The sequence below is a fragment of the Daphnia magna genome, linkage group LG1 (assembly GCF_020631705.1).
Source record: "Daphnia magna isolate NIES linkage group LG1, ASM2063170v1.1, whole genome shotgun sequence".
Classification (NCBI taxonomy): Eukaryota; Metazoa; Arthropoda; class Branchiopoda; order Diplostraca; family Daphniidae; genus Daphnia; species Daphnia magna.
In genome coordinates, this window is record NC_059182.1 from 9,251,004 (window position 1) to 9,272,075 (window position 21,072).

Consider the following 21,072-nt stretch of genomic DNA (forward strand, 5'->3'; position numbering starts at 1 on the left):
CTTCTACTGAAGAAAAGCCATCAGCCAACCAATTGAATTTAAATTTTGGATGAACTGCGGAAGTAAATCGAAGCTCATCTAACAGAAAAAAAATTCTGAGTCTTTTCTCGATGCCTTCAAGTAAAGCAGTTGCCAAGGGAGAACACACTTTCAATTTCCTTGAAGGTTTAAGGTCATTAATTTGTCGCTTAATCACAACAATGGCTGGTAGCAAATGGCCAGCCGTTACCTGATTCCCCGTTTCCCCTTGTAAAATATCTAAAGCCGTTGCAACTGGCTTCATTAGAGAAACATACTTTTCCATAAACAAAACCTCCTGTGACTTGAAATCCCCGACCCCATGATGTTCGCATAACAAATTTAAATTCTCTAGCAATTTCTCGTGTTCTTAGATGTTACAATCAGCTTCAAGAAGTTTAACTACATGGTTTACAGAATCAAACCAGGCATTCCAACGTGTTGCATTAGGGATGACAAACAGAACACCTATAGAAAAGAATAAGCTAACTTTTGTATCAAGACAACAAAGAAAACAAAATAATACCCAATAGTTCTTTTGTTTTTTCTGCAGCTAAGGTACTACGACTCTGCTTATTAAAAAGAGTATGAAGCTTTGCAAATGTAGATCGATGAAGTGATGAATAAGAATCACGTTTGAGAGCGTTTTCGCAGTCAACTGCTGCAACCAAGTTCAACAAATGGCAGGCGCATTTTTTATGAGGTGGCAGAGGATAGATCTCTTGGTTCACATTACCATGCCATTCGTCTAGGACATGATCAATCTCAACTAAGTCCTAATAACAAAACAGCAAATTATGAGCAAGAAATGTTTCAACCATAATTAAAAAAACTTACGATTTCCTCATCTTCGTATTCCTCATCAACATCTTCATCAACCTGAACATCATTTTCACGAGAAAAAACCCGGAAAGTTTTAGGAAAGTTAGATCCACTGTCAGTTATTGTAACAACAATTTTGCGGAAAACCTTAAATTCTTTATGCACAGCGAATAAAGTCTTGGCTACAACGTCATATGTATAACTTCCAAAGACACGTCTCACCGCGAGACATGCACTTTTTCTAAGAAGAGTTTCGGTGTCAAGCCAATGACAGGTAACACCCATGTAGGATCGACCACGAGATTTCCACACATCAGCTGTCGTGCATATGGAGGTTAACTTAGAAAAAATTTGGGCTAGTGCTTGTTTTGATGCTTGAAACCTGTCTTCAATCTTTTTTGTGATAGACTGTCTGCACATAATTTTGAAGTCTAGTTTAAAGAGAAAAAGATTAGTATAAACATTACAGAAAAAACAGTATAAGTAAACCCTTACTTCCATGAGATATTCCATTACAAAAAGTTTTGAATTCTTTACTGTCAACATGCCTAATGGGCAGAAGGCTTCCTACCATATAATCAAGAAGCTGCTCATCAAACTGTGACTGCGTAATAGAAATGTTATGACGTTTGCCAGAAATAGAATCTCTAATGGTTGGTTGAGAGAGCGATCCTGAGGCATCAGGTTCATCCATGCAAATTGCATTCCTTTTAACACCCTTTCCTCCTTTCTTACACGCCTCTTCAAAAGCATCAACCAAGCATGGATGCCTTGACTATAGAAAAACGTCAAAGATTGTATATAAATTAGAAAAACATACCTTCAAATGTTGTTTTAGATTATTTCTAGAGATGTCACTGCATGAAAGCAACGACTCTTTACTGTCCTTATTTAGCGCATTAAGAGCACATTTCTTGCATTTATACAAGTAGGAATACTTTAGAAGCTGGGCCACGAAATTCAAAACAACTTTCACAAACGAAAACGCGAGTTGACATTGTAGAGAACAGTAATTCGGCGGATACACAAAAAAAGGTTTGCAGACGAAGTATCGGTATCGAGTATCGATCGATACTCGACCGATAGTCTTCCGATACCTGTTTTTGAAAGGAGCGCCGATAGTGTACCGATACTGAGTATCGCTAGCGGCGCTACTATCGGTATCGAATCCGATACCGATATTAACAACCCTGGCAATCTAATACCTCAAACAATAAATCTATTTAAACTGCCCGACTACGCCAATGGACTTGTGCAGATAGAGAAGGATATCTACTTAGAAAAATTGGTAAAAGTAAACATCGATTGTCCATACCTTTTCCCAGACCAAATGTGGCAGACATCGATCAAATTGTTTGAAACAAGTCCATTGGCGTAGTCGGACAGTTTAAATAGATTTATTGTTTGAGGTATTAGATTGCTAACATTTGAATCACCCATGTTTACATATTTTCTTGACACTAGAAACGCAAAAAATACTAAACAGCATCCCTACCCTTTTACTTGAATTAATTTTCATGGATAATTTAGGGATGATTAATTATTTATAAAGACTGGAGAAGACGCAGAATGTCTTAAAGTGTAGTATTCTAGAACATTTCCTGAATTGGAAAAGTATTACTAGGGTAAATAAATCAAAAACCCCCTTTTTTCCTATCTCCCCCTGCAATCGAAACCCCCCTGGATTTTTTTTAAATTTTGCAACGCAGCATCCGAAACTGGTCTATAGACGTGCAGTACCTACTAGAAGCCTTTGGAAGCCTGAGAAAACCTTATGCAAAACCGCCGTTTTTGCGGTTCTCTCAGTGCTACAATTTCCACCCAAGTGGTACTATTTTTTGTATGTACGATCTCACAAATAGTGATAACGTCCCTAATTTTTTTCAGAATTTTATTTAAATGGAAAGGGTGGGTAAAAATTCGATTAAAAAGTCATTAGAAAGCCGGGAGGACCTTATGCAAATGAGGTAAAAAACTGTAGGAAAAAAAACAAAGGGTTTTAAAAAAGGGTTTTTAAGAATTCGGCAACTCCGGTTGATGCCGAAAAAAAGGAATTTCCATAATTTCGTTTTTTAACCTACTCCAAAATCGTTGAATATCAAGAAAAAAAATGTAAATTATGCTACAAGTAAAACTAACGTAGCTCGTTTTTTAAAGCCCTTGAGTGCGTTGTTTGCGTCTTCGTAGCCCTAGCTGTTTGTTCAAAAAAAAGCCAAAGTGACCTCATTTGCATAAGGTCCTCTCGGCTTTCTAATAATAATTATTTCCATTTATGTAAAATTTATTAGTTTCGAAGTTTTACCGCAAAAAAAATCTTTAAATTTTCCGTATTTATAGGGATGGGGATTATCAGAGACCCGTTAAACCGCACCGACCTACTTACCTGAAAAATCATTGATCGGTTATTACTCGGAGAGGTACAGTATCCTGCAGAAGGATCAGTTCCAAGCTCGATTAAGTTGTTAAAGCAAATTTCGTTCACTAATATAATGAATTAAATATTTAATGATGTACGAAAACAATTGTCTCATTCAAGCTTTGAACGCAGGTCTCCCTTATAAGCCATTAATGACTTACCAGGTAATTTCTAACATACCGATGAAAAGAATTTAGTATTTCTATCTGCTACCCGACTATAGGGTGGTTTGAGGTTGCCATCTTGGCACGGTATTTCTGGACCCATAGTGCAGCCACAACTGAAAAGCATTGGCTTTTCTAAGTTTACGAAATAAAGGGAAGCTGTCAAAATTCCAATTGTTAATTTTTCCCTGTATTTTACAGTTATTACAATGAAAGTTATTCATGCAAACATATATTTAATATTTTTCCATTACTTTACCGGCTTAGAAGGGTTTTCAATCCAACCACATTTTTTCTCAGCGTAATTTTTGTTTGTATTCACTTCATGGGCCGAAATTAATACATGCAAAAGTGTGGCTACATGCGTACACATTTCACCTAGACTATATCATATTTTACATAGTACTATTTAATACTTATAATCTATAAAAAGATGAACACTAGGTGGAATTTTACCCTGCAGTACATGTACAATGGGCAAATTGTACCATGCCATCTTTAGCACAAGCTACCCCAAGGATAATATGTAACACTCAGTGTTTGAGATGCTGTAACCTAAGAAAAGAAGAATGTAACAGTCGATTGAAATAAAAAGCATAAGCATTTCATGGTTACACACTTTTGCTTTGATGACGACTGTGTTGCTTGTACGCTGCAATGCAGAAAAGTCACTGTACCTTTTGTTTTCTAGACTCTGCTCCATGGCTGATATTACATATTTTTCAACATACAGTTTCTCTCCAGTTATTAGACTTCTCCCATTCTGGAAATAGTCTATAAGTTTTGCCCAAGTTACTGGGGAATAACTGTGAGAGCGTCATGGTGTTTCATCCACAGATCGTCGTCAATCCAATTTGGATCGTCAATTTTTTATAGGGATAACTGTTCCAAAAACCTACACTTAACTTCACTATCCAAGTTCTTTGAAAAATTTGAAAATTCTGACATTTTCAAAAACAACACGCTTAAACAAACTAAAACTACATCCCACTTGCCACCAAAAAACCTAAAAAAGCCAATGCTTTCCAGTTGTGGCTGCACTATGGGACCAGAAATACCGTGCCAAGATGGCAACCTCGAACCACCCTATACCCAAACTATACCCGATCCGATAATGACCACAACGAACAATGGAAGGTGACTCGGTTTTCTGTTGCAGAAATTTTTCTTGTTAGCCTGGGGGGTAGGGGAGTCTACCAAAAATATAGTCTACTTTCTTTCAGACATTTAAGAATTACCTGGGGCAAAATAAAAAGGGTGTCTGGACTTAAATTACCCAACCCCACTTATGATGGTTTTGCGCCAAACCCGTCGTACCTCTATTTAAAAAAGTAAACAATTAATATTGTCGCAGGTGAAGAAGGGGAAATGTTTATCTCTTCACAGAGATGATTCACCCGCTCATTGAACTACGCTGCGACCGTGGGAATGAATCATCTCAGATCATCAGCGCTAGAAGTAGACACGGAGACATGCGCTCTGGAAGGGGCGTAATTAGTATAGCAGTATAAATACGAGTGTAAAATTCAGTTAAAGACGAGTTCCCTGGTTTCCCTAGAGGTCTTCAGACGCTTCTCCAACTTTTGGTAATTGTTATCCCTTTTTGTTCGAGTAAAACCATTGTTTAGATTTAAGTCATCACTTGCTGTATTCATTTGTCCTTGTTTAAATACAACCCGTGTGACAATTGGTGGAGATGCAGCTCGTTACCCGTAAGTGACGTATTAGGGCTGCAAAGTTTTAATTTTTAAGACGCAGCTTGTTACCAGTAAGTAACGAATTTGTGCTGCGGTGTGGCAATTGTTGAAGACGCAGCTTGTTGCCTGAGAGTAAACGTCGTTCTGCAGTCCTTGTTAGCCGATGCCGAAGAGGACAAACCCATGGCTACCTATTTGCCCAAGAGACCCCAGCCGACGATTACATCCGCTTCAAGAACTGTCAAATGTTCCGGTAGAAACTTTACCTACCCCAGCCTCATCGTTGGAGAGTGGAACTTCCTTTGTTGGTGAAGCCCTAAATTTTGAAGGTTCTATTCTAAAGGATCATTTGACCGAAGAAGCTGACAGTCAGGGTGAATCAGTCAAGACTGCAAGAGATTCAGACTCGGATTCAGAAACCGAGGTCGTTTTGAGAGCTGCAAGTCCAGTTGTTCCAGTCGGCGGACTACAATTTATAGTGCCATCAGGGCATATTTTACAGCCACAAAGACAAGCTATGGCAGCTGTCAAAAAATTTATTAGCCCGCCTATCTTTCGCGGTAGTCCGGATGAAGATGCGCGCCAATGGATGTAGCGTTATGTGACAATTTCTTCCCATAATGGATAGGGTGACGCCAAAAAACGTAATAATTTCAATATGTACAGTATCCTGCACAAAAATCCGAACACCGATTTAATTTTTTAAAGCCACCTATTGGCGGGGGAAAGGGTTTTTGTTTGTTTTTCTTTAAGAGGGAGGGTAGACTTTAAGATGGACACATAGGGAAGGGTTGGGTAAGTCTATAAAGTTTTTTTTTTGCCTTAAGGTATTACGCTTTAAGGCAAGTAACAGGTCGGGACATTTTTGCAACCCCCAGGGTGATGTGTTTTTTTTAAACGACAGTTGGAAATGTTGGATTTTGGCTGTGTAATATTCCTTACCCAAAATAAGTCAGAGAGCTGCCTGTGCACAATTATATTGATACCGATGGCATATGCGTAGAGCATCTGATTGCGACGGTGTAGATCAGTGTTCGATTCCCGATAAGGAATTGCGAAATATTTCGTATTTTTATAATATTTTCATTCGAATATGCTGGGAATATAAATTTTTTAGAACGAAGTGAATTATTATTTTTTAAGTTATTTAAAAAACAAAAAAACCACATATTGCTCGATGACTACTTGTTTTATATATGAACGAGAATTTCTCGTAAGTAAACCACAATAATTCATCATCTCATTTGGAATTGAACATCGATCTCCAGCATCACATTCAGAAAGGCTACCCCTACGCCATAGACAACGACGTATATATTCACAGGCAGCTGGAACATAAGCTAAATTGTTTCGGTAAGCATTATTACCAAGCCCAAGCCCTAAATTTCCAACTGTCGTAAAAAAAACACACCACCCTGGGGGTTGCAAAAATGTCCTGACCTGTAACTTGCCTTAAAGCGTAATACCTTAAGGCATTTTTTTAGGTCTAGACTTACCCAACCCTGCCCTGTCGTGTCCATCACCCCGTCTACCCTCCCCCTTTACAAAAAAACAAAAAACCCGCTACCCCGCGAATAGGTGGCTTTAAAAAATTAAATCGGTGTTCGGATTTTTGTGCAGGATACTGTACTTGGACGTTACTGCAAGAAACTCGTTCCTATGAGCAAGAATCCCGAACGACTGGGAAGATACGACGGAAAACCTGCTGCAGGAGAATTTCTGCCACACCTGCAGTTACCGGTCTTCGTTCGATGTTTTAAACAGAGTTTCAACCGGACAACTATGATCTTTTTCAAGAGACAAGACTAAGGAGCAGAACACAAGGAATGGATGTGCCAGCTGTTAGGTACTATTATGAAATCCTCAACCTTTGCAGACTGGTCGACTCGAATATGTCGGAAGCACACCGATTGTAGCATCCTTTTTAAAACATGTGAAGAGTTTTTAACACTGGGAAAAGCTTAAACGGAAGCGTCGCTCATGTCAGAAGCAAGAGGATGGAAGGATATGGCAATGGAACCGCAGAAACCTCATGAGCAGACACCAAACCTTTCCGTCGTCTATCCAGACGAACAAGCAGAATTTATGAAGTCAATGCGTGGTTAATCCAAGACACCTGTGAGAAATTAATAGTGAAGGAGAAAAACGAGCAAGAGAAAGCAAAAGGGCCCTACAAGCCAAAAGGGCGTTCTACTGCCGGGAAACAATTTTGTTTCCAATGCAAGAGACCCGGACACATCGCTCGGTACTGTTTCAAAAATCTAGAATCTCCAAATTATAAAGCTCCGACACGGGATACAGCACCAGTTACGACGTTAACAGCGAATGCAGCAGTAAACCTGGCGACTCAAGCTCCTAACGTACAGGAAGAAATCACCTGTTGAACTTCGGTGGAACCAACTTGATTAAAGAACCTGTGTTTTGTGGTGAGGTGAATGCTACGGCAGTGATTGATATTGGTGCAACAGTGACAGTGATCTCTCCTGAATTATTGAAGAAAACACAATTCGTTCAGCAGCCATGGGATGGTTCCGGAATTATTCTCGCGAACGGTTCACGAATGATGCCCGAAGGAGCAGACGAAATCCTGGTTACGCACAAAAACAGATCTGTGAAAGGAAAAGCAATCGTTATGGGAATGTCAGGAATGGAACTTTTGATGGGAAATAGTTTTCTCAAACAATTTGGATCTATACGAATTAATTACCAGGCAGAGAAACATCTTCCCACTATGGTTGATTTACCGCTAGCGGTTATCTCCCTCCCTGCAAAACAAGAATCAGAAGATACCGTGTTAGTATCCAACTGTAAAGGAGTACACGACGTTGTCATGTTGTCTCCAATACGGAAAAGTTTAATTTAATGCGGCGTCTTTACTCACAATGTCTTGTATACTTAGCAAGCATAAAACAACACGCACGCAATAAATAAAAAGCCGTGTATTATAAACCGATTTGCGACAGGTAGCCGTAGAATAATTAAACAAGCTCGTAAATTGAGGGAAGAAGACTCATGACACTTTAAGGTTACCAATGGGTACTAACTTCAAGGCATAGACGTAATAAAGTAATAGTCAATCAGCTACTTAGTGATTACTTAAAGGGTACTTATTCTGCGGCTTGCAAGAGTTACGGTAGTGGGCTCGGCGGGAGAGCTGCAGAGGCCTAAGTTGGCACACGGAGCAGGCAGAGTAGATCTGACTGCCTTTTGGGAGTTTACGGTGGCTTTTTATATGTTAGTCATCATCCCGTGGGGGACATGCGGGACAATGTTAAGGTATAGGCGGACAAAATCGGGCGGTATCGGGCGAATTTGGACGTCACGAAGAGGTATAGGCGGACAAATTCAAGCGGTATCGGGCGAATTTGGACGATTGTTAAAAATAGGCCGGGCAGTTTCGGGCCGTTTCGGGCAATTCCCAACAGACAGAAATATATCTATTTTTAGCTACGGCAGGTTAAGGCCGTTTTGGACGGCTTTGGACAAATCATAAAAGTTTCTATTTATAACGGGCGTGCCGAGACTTGTTCTCTCCGCTTGTTATATTTTCTAGAAAGTCTAATAACTAGGTCAACTAGTGGGGTATTAAGTTAAGGGGAGTTTAAGAAATAAGGTCTTAGTTTAATTAAGCAAAAATAAAAGGGGCAAGAAGGGGCTTCACTTGGCGTTTCGTTACATCGCTCCCCGTCATACTAGATTGCGTCCCGCAATCCAAAAGAAAATTCAGGGACCTGTGGGTCGGCTGCTTCTCGGCTGGTAAACCGCCGTAGAAGGAGGACGTGGGGGTTTACAGCAACATTTATATATCAAACCACAAAGTCCGAGGGCGTAACAAGCACGAGCGATCAGTAGGAAAATAGCGATGAGCAGGATGATGAATGAGTAGACTTTAAAATTCTCGAACCAATTGGTAAAGGTTCCGAGACCTGCTTTCTCGGCTGCGGATACGACGATAGCCGATGTCCCTGTAATTTGATTGGGGACAGTCAGTGAATGTTCGTTCATGGAGGCTGTGATATCGGCCATTATATCCATTGGGCTAATGAGGGTTTCCGTATAAGCGGGGTTGGTTTGATGTTGATATTCGAAGAAGTTGACGTCTTGATATCGGAAAGCGTCAGCCAAATCACGCTGTGGGATGACGACGGATGCTTCGACCGGTTGCCACGTGTTATTGCGATAGGCGTGAGGTTTGTCGTTAAAATTCACGATACCTCCAGCCCAGTAGCATGGCGTAAAAGCAGTGAGTTCCCAACCGGACCGGCCAATGGTGAAATTGTTGAACCGCGGTTGAGGTCCACAAGTGGTTGTATCCGTCGTGAAATTTACTGTTGTAGGGGTGCATTGTAGGGCTGAGACGATGTTTCCGGTGGCGATCAGTTTGATGCATTGCCGAAGACCCAGCTGTGCGGCTGCCAGCCATCCATTGTATTGGGCAGTTGACACGGCTTGTGCGTGCTTAGCACGTCGTTGGTCACACTGCATGCTCTGGATGACGCGGATAAGTTCATTTTCGTGACGGATGGCGGCGTCCTCCAAATACTGGATTCTTGCGTTTTGTCGGATGTTGATATCTAAAGGGTCATTTCTTTTTGTCACAATATCCTTGATGATGGATGGTACGGTAACTGCGGAAGGTCCCAATGGGTATTTAATGATGAACAAATGGTTGTCTCCGATCACGGTCCAACTGTCTATTTTTTTGTCACATTTCACGGTTTGGCAGCGTGACGTCAACCGTACGTGAAAGTCCAACTGTTTGGAGTCGTCTTGGAGGATCCAAGTCCCGTTCGTTGAAGATTCGTACCAGAATCCCACGCCTTTCTCTAATTGTCGGATTACGATATCAGCTGGTTTTCCGTAGGTGTCGATCCAAAATAATGTTAGATGGTTATGGGATAGAGATCCATGAGATACGTTGGTTTTTCCTAGTGGCGTGTTTATCATGTCTCCTTCGTCAATTCGGGAAAGGACGACTTCTTCTAACATACAGTTGACTGTAACCACAGTGGTGGTTCTTAGCCAATAACCGAAGTCCTCCGGTTCTTGGTTAAATATCCATTTGTTTTCTGATTTCATCATTGGGCTCTCGTTGCATCGCCTCGATTGTCTCATGATATCACACTCTACCACCGTCGTTTCCATGGCGATGCGCTCCGTAACGGTAATAACTTGTCCTACGAAATTGATCGTGATATGCTTAATTGATTTCCATCTACCACAGATGTATCCCGGGAAGCTAAAAGCTGCCTTTTTGTCGGTCATGACTCGATAGTCGACTTTCGTATTCGAATTGCGTGTGGCAGGTTCGCAGGAGCCATCGGAAAATTGGAGGAGTCCGACTCCGCTTGGTTTGTTGCAGTCGCATGTCGTGGTCTGGAATGCATTGGTTGAGGAGAGCAGTAGGAGTAGCGTGACGAGGGTCGGCATTATCTAAGGTAATCATAAAAACACCTTGATTTACTACCGTATTTCCAGGCAGGAAATGTTTAGTTTTTTTTTGTTTTGTTTTTGTTTTTGTTTTTGTTTGTTTGTTTGTTTGTTTGTTTGTTTGTTTTTTTTTTTTTTTGATACACTTATAGGGTTTGGGGGGGGGATGGACATATATGTGGAGAGCAATGTCATATGGCCGTATATTAATATTATTATCTATCTGTATCTAAAACATCCTATCCTATATGGGGTAATAAGCATTAGGGGCCGATGGTCGGATAAGGGGAGCTACAGGGGGAAACATGGCGTTGTCGCAGGGGGGCAATGGGGGAAAGTAAGATGAAGATGGAGGGAGAAGTGAGAGATGGCGAAATGGACTGCCGCAACGTACGTTTGCATACGCTGTTTGTATCCGGCTTTATTCCCGACATCCTTAATTGTGGGGGGGAGGGAGGTGGTTGTGGTGGGAGTTCGTTTATTGAGGGGTTTACACGAAGAAAAGCGATTCACTATTGCAGGAGCGTGCAGAGGGGTAAGGAGTGGGGTTTGGCGGGTTATAGTATCGGATGGCTGAAAATGTAGCCTATTGAATCGTATAGCTGTTGGAGCCTTATCCGTTTTTATCGGAAGCATCCTATGGTATGAAGGGGTGGGGAACAGTCTACGTGACAGTCGTGTCACGGAGGGTTATTATGGAAATATGGCAGGTTGATTTTTCGTTTACCGTAGGAGTGGGAAAAAGGAATGCAAGGGGAGTGCTATATGGCTATATGAATAAAAGGGGTGAAAATATCATAGAGGGCGCACCATATGGTTGCCTGGGGCGTTTTCCCGAGATATATGTACGGCAAAAATTTTACGGGGTGGAAGTTGGGTAAAGGCAGAATGAGCAAGGGTGATATAGAGCAAGGAGATGGGGAAAACGGTAGACGAGCTTAGAGTTAGCGTGTCAACTATAATTTTATTGCTAGTTTCATCCGCGTTTATCGGGCGCATCCTATATGATGGCCGGTACGGACTCTCGGGAGTTTATGCAGCATTAACAGTGTCTCCCGAAAAACAACCCAGTTATTATTATAAGTATTTATTTATTTATTATTATTATTCTTATTATTATTTTTATTTATTTTTTTTTTGTTGGGTTTTGTTTTTTATTTTATTATTTTCTTTTTTTTTCTTGTGTTTTTTGTTTTGTTTGTTATGTTTAGTTTTTTTTTTTGTTTTGTTTGTATTTTTTTTTGTATTTTTTTTTGTTTTTTTGTTTTTTGTCTTTGTTTTTGTTTTGTTTTGTTTTTTGTTTTTTTTGTTTTTTTGGTATTCAATTGACAAAGTTTTTTATTTATTTATTTATTTTTTTTATTGAAAAAGCGAGAAAAACATTTTTTTGTTTTTGTGTTACATAGTTATAACACATACATAGTGTATAAAACCAAAGCTAGCACTAAGGAAAGTAACATAAGGAAGAGCTCCCTGTGGTTTATGCCTGGACGTGTGGGGGCCATGAATAGTCCCGGTGATGGAGTTGCTCTCGGCAGCTGTAGGTCCATCGTGGACATCCGGCTGTAGGAGGCCGGTGGCCACGCTGCTGGGGGGAGGCCGAATGGTGTCCATCTCCGCTCGCTATCTCCACCCGGTTGGGTGAGCCGCCCCACGTAGCAGTCCAGGGCGAAGATGTTCTCCCAGTTGGGAGTTCCATCCGGATGGCTGGTTATGCTCGGAAAAGCGTTCCGGTTCACGAAGTACTCATCCAGAGCATCATCGGAAACGTAATGCCCCAACTCCGTGGAAAGGGAGCGGGTTTCTGGGAGGCTGACGGTGTCGTCGTCCTCCGTGATGGTATCGTCCAGCTCAACGGTGTCGTTGAGCGACGTTTCCATCCTCCAGATGTCCTCGATGAGACTCCAGTCTTCATCCGAGATGATTTGGGGAGTAGACATGTTTGCTGTAAGTTTGTTGGGGAAGGAATGGATGCTTGACGTTCGTTTTCGAGGTCCTTAAATACTCATTTCTCCGCTATTCGTCAGCGTGTTGTAGAGTTAGTGAACTTTCGTTGGAGGATCTTGACCTAGGCTGTTCGGTTGTAAACGGCTAATTGTCCCACGAGTGTCGTCCAATGTGCAGCACTTAACTTTTATGTCCTCTCTTGACCTCGATTTGTTTATTTATTAGGTTTTTAAATTTCGGCGATGAGACGCGTCTTTGGTCTAATTGTCAACCTGGCGCGTAGCCGTGGAAGATTTTTACTTGAAACACATGTTTCAGTGGGAGTGTCACACATGTGTTCGGGAACCATGTCGTCCACTGTTTGCAAGGTTACACTCGGAGGTGTTGAAGTCGCGTCACTTTGAGATTCACTACTTTCCCCTTCCGTGTCTTCCATAATATTGTTTTGTTCCGTCACGTCGTGCTCGTAATCATTTTCACTTTCCTGTTGTTTTTCTGTATTAGTCTGGGTGGCGATGTGTTTCCGGAATCGGTCTCTTGTTTCGACCGATGATTCGATATCCGGTATCGGATCGTCCATCCATAACATAGTTTCGTACAACGGCTTAAGCCTGTTACAATGCACTAGTTGGCAGTTGTATGAATTGTCTGCTATATCCACTGTGCGGTTGGGGTATACTTTCACGACACGATAAGGTCCTCGGAATTTCGAAGTGAACTTCCTGTTGTCGCCTTTTTGAACAACTCTGACGTCTAGTAAGACTCGATCTCCCGGTTTGTAATCGTAGACCTTCGCCCTTTTGTTATATTGTTGTCTTTGTCGTTCCCTGGCTTTTTCATTTTCCTCTCGTGCCCGGTGGAAGCTGTATCGTAGTCTTTCTAGGAGTTTGTCCACGTAACCACCTGATGAGGGTACGGCTTCGGGAACTGCCCCTAAAATTTTGTTTATGGGAAAATTGCAATCCCGGCCGTGCATCATGTAGTATGGAGATTCGTTTGTGGAAGAATGGACGGACGCTCGGTATGCAAAACAGATTTCCCCCAGCACATCTTCCCAATTATGATGTTGGCCGTCGACGAGTTCTTTTCTTAGCATAGTCGTTAGGGTACGATTAAATCTCTCCGTCTCCCCATTGCTCGCTGGATTGTATGCAGTGGTGAATCTTTGTTCGATGTTGAGTTGCTTGCAGAAGTATTTAAATAACCCGGACGTAAAATTCGGTCCTCTATCTGAGACGATGGCCAGTGGGGGCCCATGGGTCAACACAACGTGTTTATACACGCATTCTGCCGTAGTACGGGCAGTTTGATCAGGTAGGGCGACAGCGATCACGTACTTTGTGAAGTAATCGGTGATGACGCAAATACAGTTGTTTCCATTAGGGGACACGGGTTGGATAGGGCCTAAAAAGTCTATCCCGATTACTTGAAACGGGAATTTTGCTAGCTCATGAGGAAAAAGGAAAGCTCTGAGAGTAGAGTTGGTGTTTGCTATGCAAACTTCGCAAGCGGTACAATATTCTTTTATATCTTTCCTCATCGTGCGCCAAGGGTAATGATTTTTAACTTTTAAATAAGTCCTGAGATATGCCAGATGACCGGAAATGGGTTCGTCGTGCATCTGCTTCAACACTGTTCGGCGTAAGGTAAGGGGTAGAACCACTTGGGGATTTAAAAAATTTCTTCTGCGTTTCGACGTTGGAGTTTCTATTCGGTAGAGTATGCCGTTTGTAACTTGGTAGAGGCTAATTTCCTTTGCCCAGATTGGCATATTTTTTTCGTTTTCTTCCGAAAGAACTCCATCGTTGAGGTATTCCTTTATTGACTGACATAACGGGTCCGCGGCCTGGCTTGCTAAAATGTCCGGGTACGCCTCGCTCGTTCGAATATGGGCTACGCGGAGGCGAGACAGACAATCCGCGTTTTGGTGCACGCGTCCTGGTCGATATTTAATTTTGTAATTCGTGCCGGCTAGTAAAATAGTCCATCTGCCTAATCTTCAGTTGTTGTCTTTCTGTTCCTCTAACCACTGTAAGGGACGGTGATCGCTGATGACTGTGAATGGTTTATCCAACAAGTAGTGTCGGAAATGTTTAATAGAGAATACGACGGCTAAGGCTTCCTTTTCTACAGTGGCGTACTTCTGCTCGGCTGGTTTTAGTTGGCGACTGGCGTATGCGATAGGTTTTTCGACACCGTCTTGTATTTGCGAAAGGACGGAGCCGATTCCATAATCGCAAGCATCGGTGAAGAGCAGAAATTCAAGCTCGAAGTTAGGGTACGCAAGTAGTGGGGGGGTGATTAGGCAAGTACGGAGTTTTTCGAAAGCAATTTGGTCTTTATCGGTCCAGGTGAAGGGTTTTTTCAATGCGTCTTTGTGTGTCTTTGCAGTTAAAGGTTGCGCAATAGATCCAAAATTTTCGATAAAGCGTCTGTAATACCCAGCTAGGCCTAAGAACGATCGTACTTCTTCCGCTGATGTTGGAACTTTATAAGTGGCAATTTTGTCTATTTTAGCGGAATCAGGGCCGATGCCGTCAGTAGAAATGACATGCCCAAGATAGTTCACTGATTGTTTCATGAATTGACATTTCTTTAATTTTAATTTAAGTCCTGCGCCTTTAATTAGGGAAAAAACTTCTCGTATGTCATTCAGATGGCTCTCGAAGGAATCGGAAAAAATTATTACGTCATCTAAGTAAACTAAAGCTTTTTGTCCTGCTACATCCCTAAGTATATGGTTCATTAAGCGCTGAAAAGTCGCGGGTGCGTTACATAGACCAAAAGGCATCCTAACAAATTCGTATAGATTATTTTCTACAATAAAAGCAGTTTTTTTCTTTAGAGGATTCCTCTAGTTCGATCTGCCAGTATCCTGATGCCAGATCTAAGGTCGTAAAGAATTTTTTTCCATACAGCCTATCGAGGGTGCCGTCGATTCTCGGAAGTGGATAAGAGTCTTTTTTTGTTAAATTATTTAATTTCCTATAGTCAATGCAAAAACGCAATTCCCCCGATTTTTTTACAACTAAAATTACTGGAGCTGCCCATGGGGACGTCGAATGTCGTATTACGTTTGCTTGCAGCATTTCTTTTAACTGTTTTTCTAATTCTTCTCTTTGGCCTTGGCCTGTGCGATAGGGTCGAAGTCGAATAGGTCCTTTTCCTTCCGTATCAATAAAATGTTTTATTAATCCTGTACTCCCTAAACCAGAGTCTTTTGTCGCGAATAAATCAGTAAATTCGTTTAGAAGCGCAGCTAACGGCTTTTTATATTGTGGGTCAACATCCACATCTGTTTCAGGAACACACCCTTCAGTGGAAACGGTCTCCCGAGAAGCAGAGTCTTGACCTGATGATACTTTGCCTATCAGTTGACAAGAGAATTCTACCTCACCCAGGGGACTATCTCTCGGTAGAGTGTGTGACATATTGGAATTGTTTTCTACAACAATCTGATATTTTCTGTTTTCGTTCGTAGCGTTTACGAAATTGCCTATGTATATTCCCTCTGGTAAATCCATACTCTGGGAAAATAAAAAGAGAGAGCTAGTGCCTAATTTATCACCCTGCTCTTTTAATGTGGCCTCTACAACTTGAGAAGATCTAGGGGCAATTAAAACCTTCCTAACTAGAGTCATGGCTACGTTGACCGTTGACTCTTGGCTCGTCGGTAATAACCCATCTTGTTTAACTTCCTGATTACCTTCCAGTTTGTCACGGGCAAGGAATATAGTTTTAAAGCGGCCATCAAAAATAAACTCGTGTTTGTCTGCGGCGTCCAGACCCAATATACATGATTCTGATATACCGTTGGTGACGATAAATTCTTGGTCTAGTAAATTGGCTCCGTAAACAACCGGTAGGGAAACTAACCCGAACGTGAAAAATTTTTTGTTGTGCACATCGTATAGTTCTACGTCGGACTCAGAGCAATTCACTTGCTCTTCCAACGCTATCCGATTAAAAATATCTATATGTAAAAGGCTCCGCGCTGCACTCGTATCGAATAATGCTTTAAACGGAATATCGTGAATTTTCACAGAAAGTCGAGGGGCTGCTGATTTACTGAAAGCTGTAATTTTTTGCCGCCAAGTCGGGCCTTGGCGGTTGAAACTGTTTTGGGGGGCGTGGTTTGAGAAATTTCCGTGTCTTGATTGGTTCGGGGGATAGCTGAAGTTATTTCTGGGGGGTTGACGTATCTCATTTGTTTGGCGAATGCTAGCCTGCATGATGCTGCCGAGGTTTGTTATGACGTCCGTTAAACGGTCAATTTTTCCGCTCAAGTCGGGCGATGTGCTTGTTTCTTGTAGAGCAGGTTCAGTGGTGGCTAATTTCAGGCAGGATGCGATTGAGTTTATGTGTTCACTTTGTTTTTCGAATGCTTGTAGGATAGCTGTTTCGTTTTGAGTGCTAGCTACCGCGTTAACAAATATCCTTTTGTCTTTTTCTATCGTATCCGATTGGACGCGCTTTGCGTACTTCTGTGTGATAGATACAAGTTCTTCGAATGTTGATACTGATTTGTGTCTTACGATGTTTTGAAGTTCTGGTTCCAGTCCTTGCAAAAGTTTTTGTCGAAGTAATCTTAGTTGCTTGGTTTTTTCTTCGGGTGTTTCCTGGTTGTTGGAGGGATAGGCACGTGTGTATAGCGTTTTAAGTCTGTAGGCATAATTTAAAATATTTTCTTTTGGCTTCCGTTGTATCTCGTCGAATTGGTTTTGATAAAAATCTATGTCTTCGGATCCATGGTAATTTTCTTGGAAGAGTTTCTTGATTTCTTCGTATTCGTAAGTATCGCTGGATTCCAAGATGTTTTGTAGTAAGTCGTATGCTTCGCCCGACATTTTAGTTGATAGCATACTGATTATTTCTGCATTGTCCCAGTTTGACATGGCTACGACGTTATCGAAAAGCTTAATCCAACGATCGAAGCGAACAGCGGGGCTGCCTGAGAAATTTTGCAGTTGATTCAGCATGGTGATGGCTTCCCTGCCCTTACGGTGGTCATTTTTCCGGTAATAATTTGGGGGTGATGCCATTTCTTGGTTTTTTGTGATGTTTATGTTGTTGAATCCTTTTTCGTTAAATAAACACTCTTGGTCTTCGCTTTTCTTTTCGTCCCGTGTGACGTCAGTGGGTGAGTAATTGGTGCAGTTTACCCGAGCTTTTTTGTGTGTGCTGTTCTCGGGAGTTTGATAGCCCGCTTCTTTCGGGTAAGGCGTATATGCCTCGGTTTGTTTTCGAGTGTCAGCTCGGTTTGTATCAAACCAGAGACGGTGAGGATTTTGTATCTTTTGTGGGGGGTAATAAACTGGTCCGTACGTATTTGGAAAATGAGGGATCGGATTCTGATCTTCAAGGGTGACGGCAGGGGTGTAACGTGGTTGAGGTCGAACAGGGGTTTGATCAGTTGACTGAATTTTGTACAAAATAGCGTGATCCCGATCCGGTGTTTTGTGTTCAGTGTTATTGCTAGGGTTTCGAGTGGCTGGATGAGAGAGTAGGTTCCTTGTCGTGTCGTGTGTTTGGTACTCACTTCTTTCCGGAGCGCTGGTGTAAATCTGCGCTACGACCGCGAATTGGCCCGTTATTTTCACAAAGTGGAGAATGGATCTTATTTCGTTGACTGCAGGGGTCACAAATGCACACAAAAGGGCTGTCAGCTCGCTCGCTTCGTGCTGCCAGAGTTGTAGAGCTTTCGTGAGTTTCTTCCTTTCCACGAGTTTGGTTAAGTTGTGCAATAGTTCTGAAAAGTGGGGCTGGAGTGGAAAGTGGGAATGATGGTCGCACGTCTCTAGATATGCACGCTGAATGGCCTGTCGGAGGGGATGGATTTGCTGTTTGGATGGGGTGCTCTCTAGCTCCGTTGTTATCCAATCGATTATTGCACTGGCTTGTGGATACGCTGGGCGTATGTGTTTCAGCTCTTGCCGGAGTAGATGGGCGTACTGTTTGTGCAATGTCGCAATCCTCGTCGTGGTGTTCCACTTTTCCATGCGCGGAAATTGTTCTTAAAGGGTATTCTATGATATCGGGGCTTATTTCGTCTCCGCCGATAGCGTTGCTGTGTTGGCTTAGGGCTGTCAGGATGTGTTCGATTTCGATGTAGGGCGTGAAAGGTAGGGGATTATTGATGGCGTTTGTGGTGGAGTTGAGCGTGTTAGGTGTAATGTTTCCTTGGGGAGTACTGGTATCTGGTGGTGGAATATGGAGATGCCCTGTGAGACGGTCGACTAATTCGAAAAATGAGTTGCTAGTGGGCGGGGGAAGGTCTGAAGTGTTTGGAATTATGGTCGAGAGTGCTTCTTCAATAGTCTGGTTGTCTACACGATCTTGGTGGAATGTGGTGGCCTCGTTATTTATTACACAGATATTTTGTATTGGCTGGTCAGTGTTAGTTTCGTCGGATGGGGTGTTATTTGTTAGGACCTTGCTGTTTGCTGGGTCCGTTTTTTCACTTACTGAATTGATCGTGGGCGTTGTGTTTGCACTATGTGATTCAGGGATGACAGTAATTTGCGGGGCTTGGGAAATAAGGCTTAATTGCGTAGTTATGGTTTCTGTTTTAATACTGCCTTCGTTGGAGCTTTCGGTACTTATTGATAAATTGGTTAGATTTGTCACTTTTTTGGGTGTAAAGAAATTTGCAATCCTGGTTATAAGTGACGGATTTACGTTGTCAGTGTTTTGGATGCGTATCTTCTTAGATCGTAAAATAGCCTCAGGATTATCTACTTGCTCTAAAGGTACGTAATTTAGCGTTGAACGAGTAGGTCTCTTATGGGAAGGAGGAAAATTGTGAGGATTGTACGTATTAGGCTGAGTCAGATCAGCCGTGAAAGGTGGAATTTCAGAGAGTTCAACGGGAGCATTATCAGTTTTATTAGATTTTTGGAAGAAGGTACGTCCAGTTTTAGGCTTAGCACCCGTATACAGCGACATTGTAAGTGAGTTCGAAAACCGCTGCCACCAGATGTAAAGGAGTACACGACGTTGTCATGTTGTCTCCATTACGGAAAAGTTTAATTTAATGCAGCGTCTTTACTCACAATGTCTTGTATACTTAGCAAGCATAAAACAACACGCACGCAATAAATAAAAAGCCGTGTATTATAAACCGATTTGCGACAGGTAGCCGTAGAATAATTAAACAAGCTCGTAAATTGAGGGAAGAAGACTCATGACACTTTAAGGTTACCAATGGGTACTAACTTCAAGGCATAGACGTAATAAAGTAATAGTCAATCAGCTACTTAGTGATTACTTAAAGGGTACTTATTCTGCGGCTTGCAAGAGTTACGGTAGCGGGCTCGGCGGGAGAGCTGCAGAGGCCTAAGTTGGCACACGGAGCAGGCAGAGTAGATCTGACTGTCTTTTGGGAGTTTATGGTCGCTTTTTATATGTTAGTCATCATCCCGTGGGGGACATGCGGGACAATGTTAAGGTATAGGCGGACAAAATCGGGCGGTATCGGGCGAATTTGGACGTCACGAAGAGGTATAGGCGGACAAATTCAAGCGGTATCGGGCGAATTTGGACGATTGTTAAAAATAGGCCGGGCAGTTTCGGGCCGTTTCGGGCAATTCCCAACAGACCAAAATATATCTATTTTTAGCTACGGCAGGTTAAGGCCGTTTTGGACGGCTTTGGACAAATCATAAAAGTTTCTATTTATAACGGGCGTGCCGAGACTTGTTCTCTCCGGTTGTTATATTTTCTAGAAAGTCTAATAACTAGGTCAACTAGTGGGGTATTAAGTTAAGGGGAGTTTAAGAAATAAGGTCTTAGTTTAATTAAGCAAAAATAAAAGGGGCAAGAAGGGGCTTCACTTGGCGTTTCGTTACACAACGATCGCCAGGAAATTCCAGCGTATTCAATTAAACCGGTTCCAGCGAAAGTGTCTAGTAAACTGTAAGGCGCTTGTGTCCTGAAACCATCAGTTTCACTGATGGCAACGACAAGTCTGTCTACGAGTCACGCCCTCGTGCAGAAGGACCTGGAAAACATTCCTGTAGCAAATCTGTCTCCCAAATCAGTGTGGCTGGAGAAAGGTGTAGCATTGGGGACTTTAGAAGAATTCCAAGAAGTGGAAAACCCAGAAGAATCTGGTTAAGCTTCAGGAGCAGATGCTGCGATTGAGAAAATGGATCAAAAAGTTAAAAAATTATTGGATAATTTGAAAAGCAGAATTGGAGAAAACCTGCACGAAGATAAAAAAAGTGATGTGTTGAAAATTCTCAAAAGTTCCATCAGCTGTTTCGCATTTAGTGAAGATAATTTGGGGCACTGTGCGTTGGTGGAGCACGACATTAACACTCGAGTTAACCCTCCAATTCACTAGCTTACTTGTAAGAGTGCCTGGAAGGAACGAAGTGTGATCCAAAAACCGGTGGAAGGAATGTTACGTATGGGAATAATTGAACACTCTGACAGCCCTTGGTCTTCGCCTGTGGTCTTAGTAAAAAAGAAAGGTGAATCTTGGCATTTTTTTGTTGATTATCGCAAACTTAATGCAGTGACCGTAAAGGATTCCTACCCGCTGCCTCGTGTGGCCGATACATTGAGCCGCCTGGAG

At 42.1% G+C, this 21,072-nt stretch overlaps 1 protein-coding gene across 1 annotated transcript; it reads right to left on the reverse strand.

The window, feature by feature from the left end:
- LOC116917489 lies at positions 1-10,239 on the reverse strand. Its single transcript, XM_045171601.1, has 7 exons — positions 8,930-10,239; positions 3,224-3,321; positions 1,661-2,038; positions 1,336-1,615; positions 856-1,271; positions 545-794; positions 1-486 (listed from the first exon to the last, which is right to left on the reverse strand). The coding sequence occupies exons 1-7, from the start codon at positions 10,230-10,232 to the stop codon at positions 389-391; spliced, it is 2,823 nt and encodes a 940-aa protein (XP_045027536.1). The 5' UTR covers positions 10,233-10,239; the 3' UTR covers positions 1-388.
- Positions 10,240-21,072: the final 10,833 nt, after the last annotated feature.

Bases quoted from the DNA above. Each gene is read 5' to 3' on its own strand.
- LOC116917489 (XM_045171601.1), bottom strand. From the start codon at position 10,232: ATGAGACAATCGAGGCGATGCAACGAGAGCCCAATGATGAAATCAGAA. The intron at 1,272-1,335 runs GTAAGGGTTTAC...TCTTTAAACTAG, and splicing joins TAATGGAATATCTCATGGAA to ACTTCAAAATTATGTGCAGA. The intron at 795-855 runs GTAAGTTTTTTT...TTTTGTTATTAG, and splicing joins AATACGAAGATGAGGAAATC to GACTTAGTTGAGATTGATCA.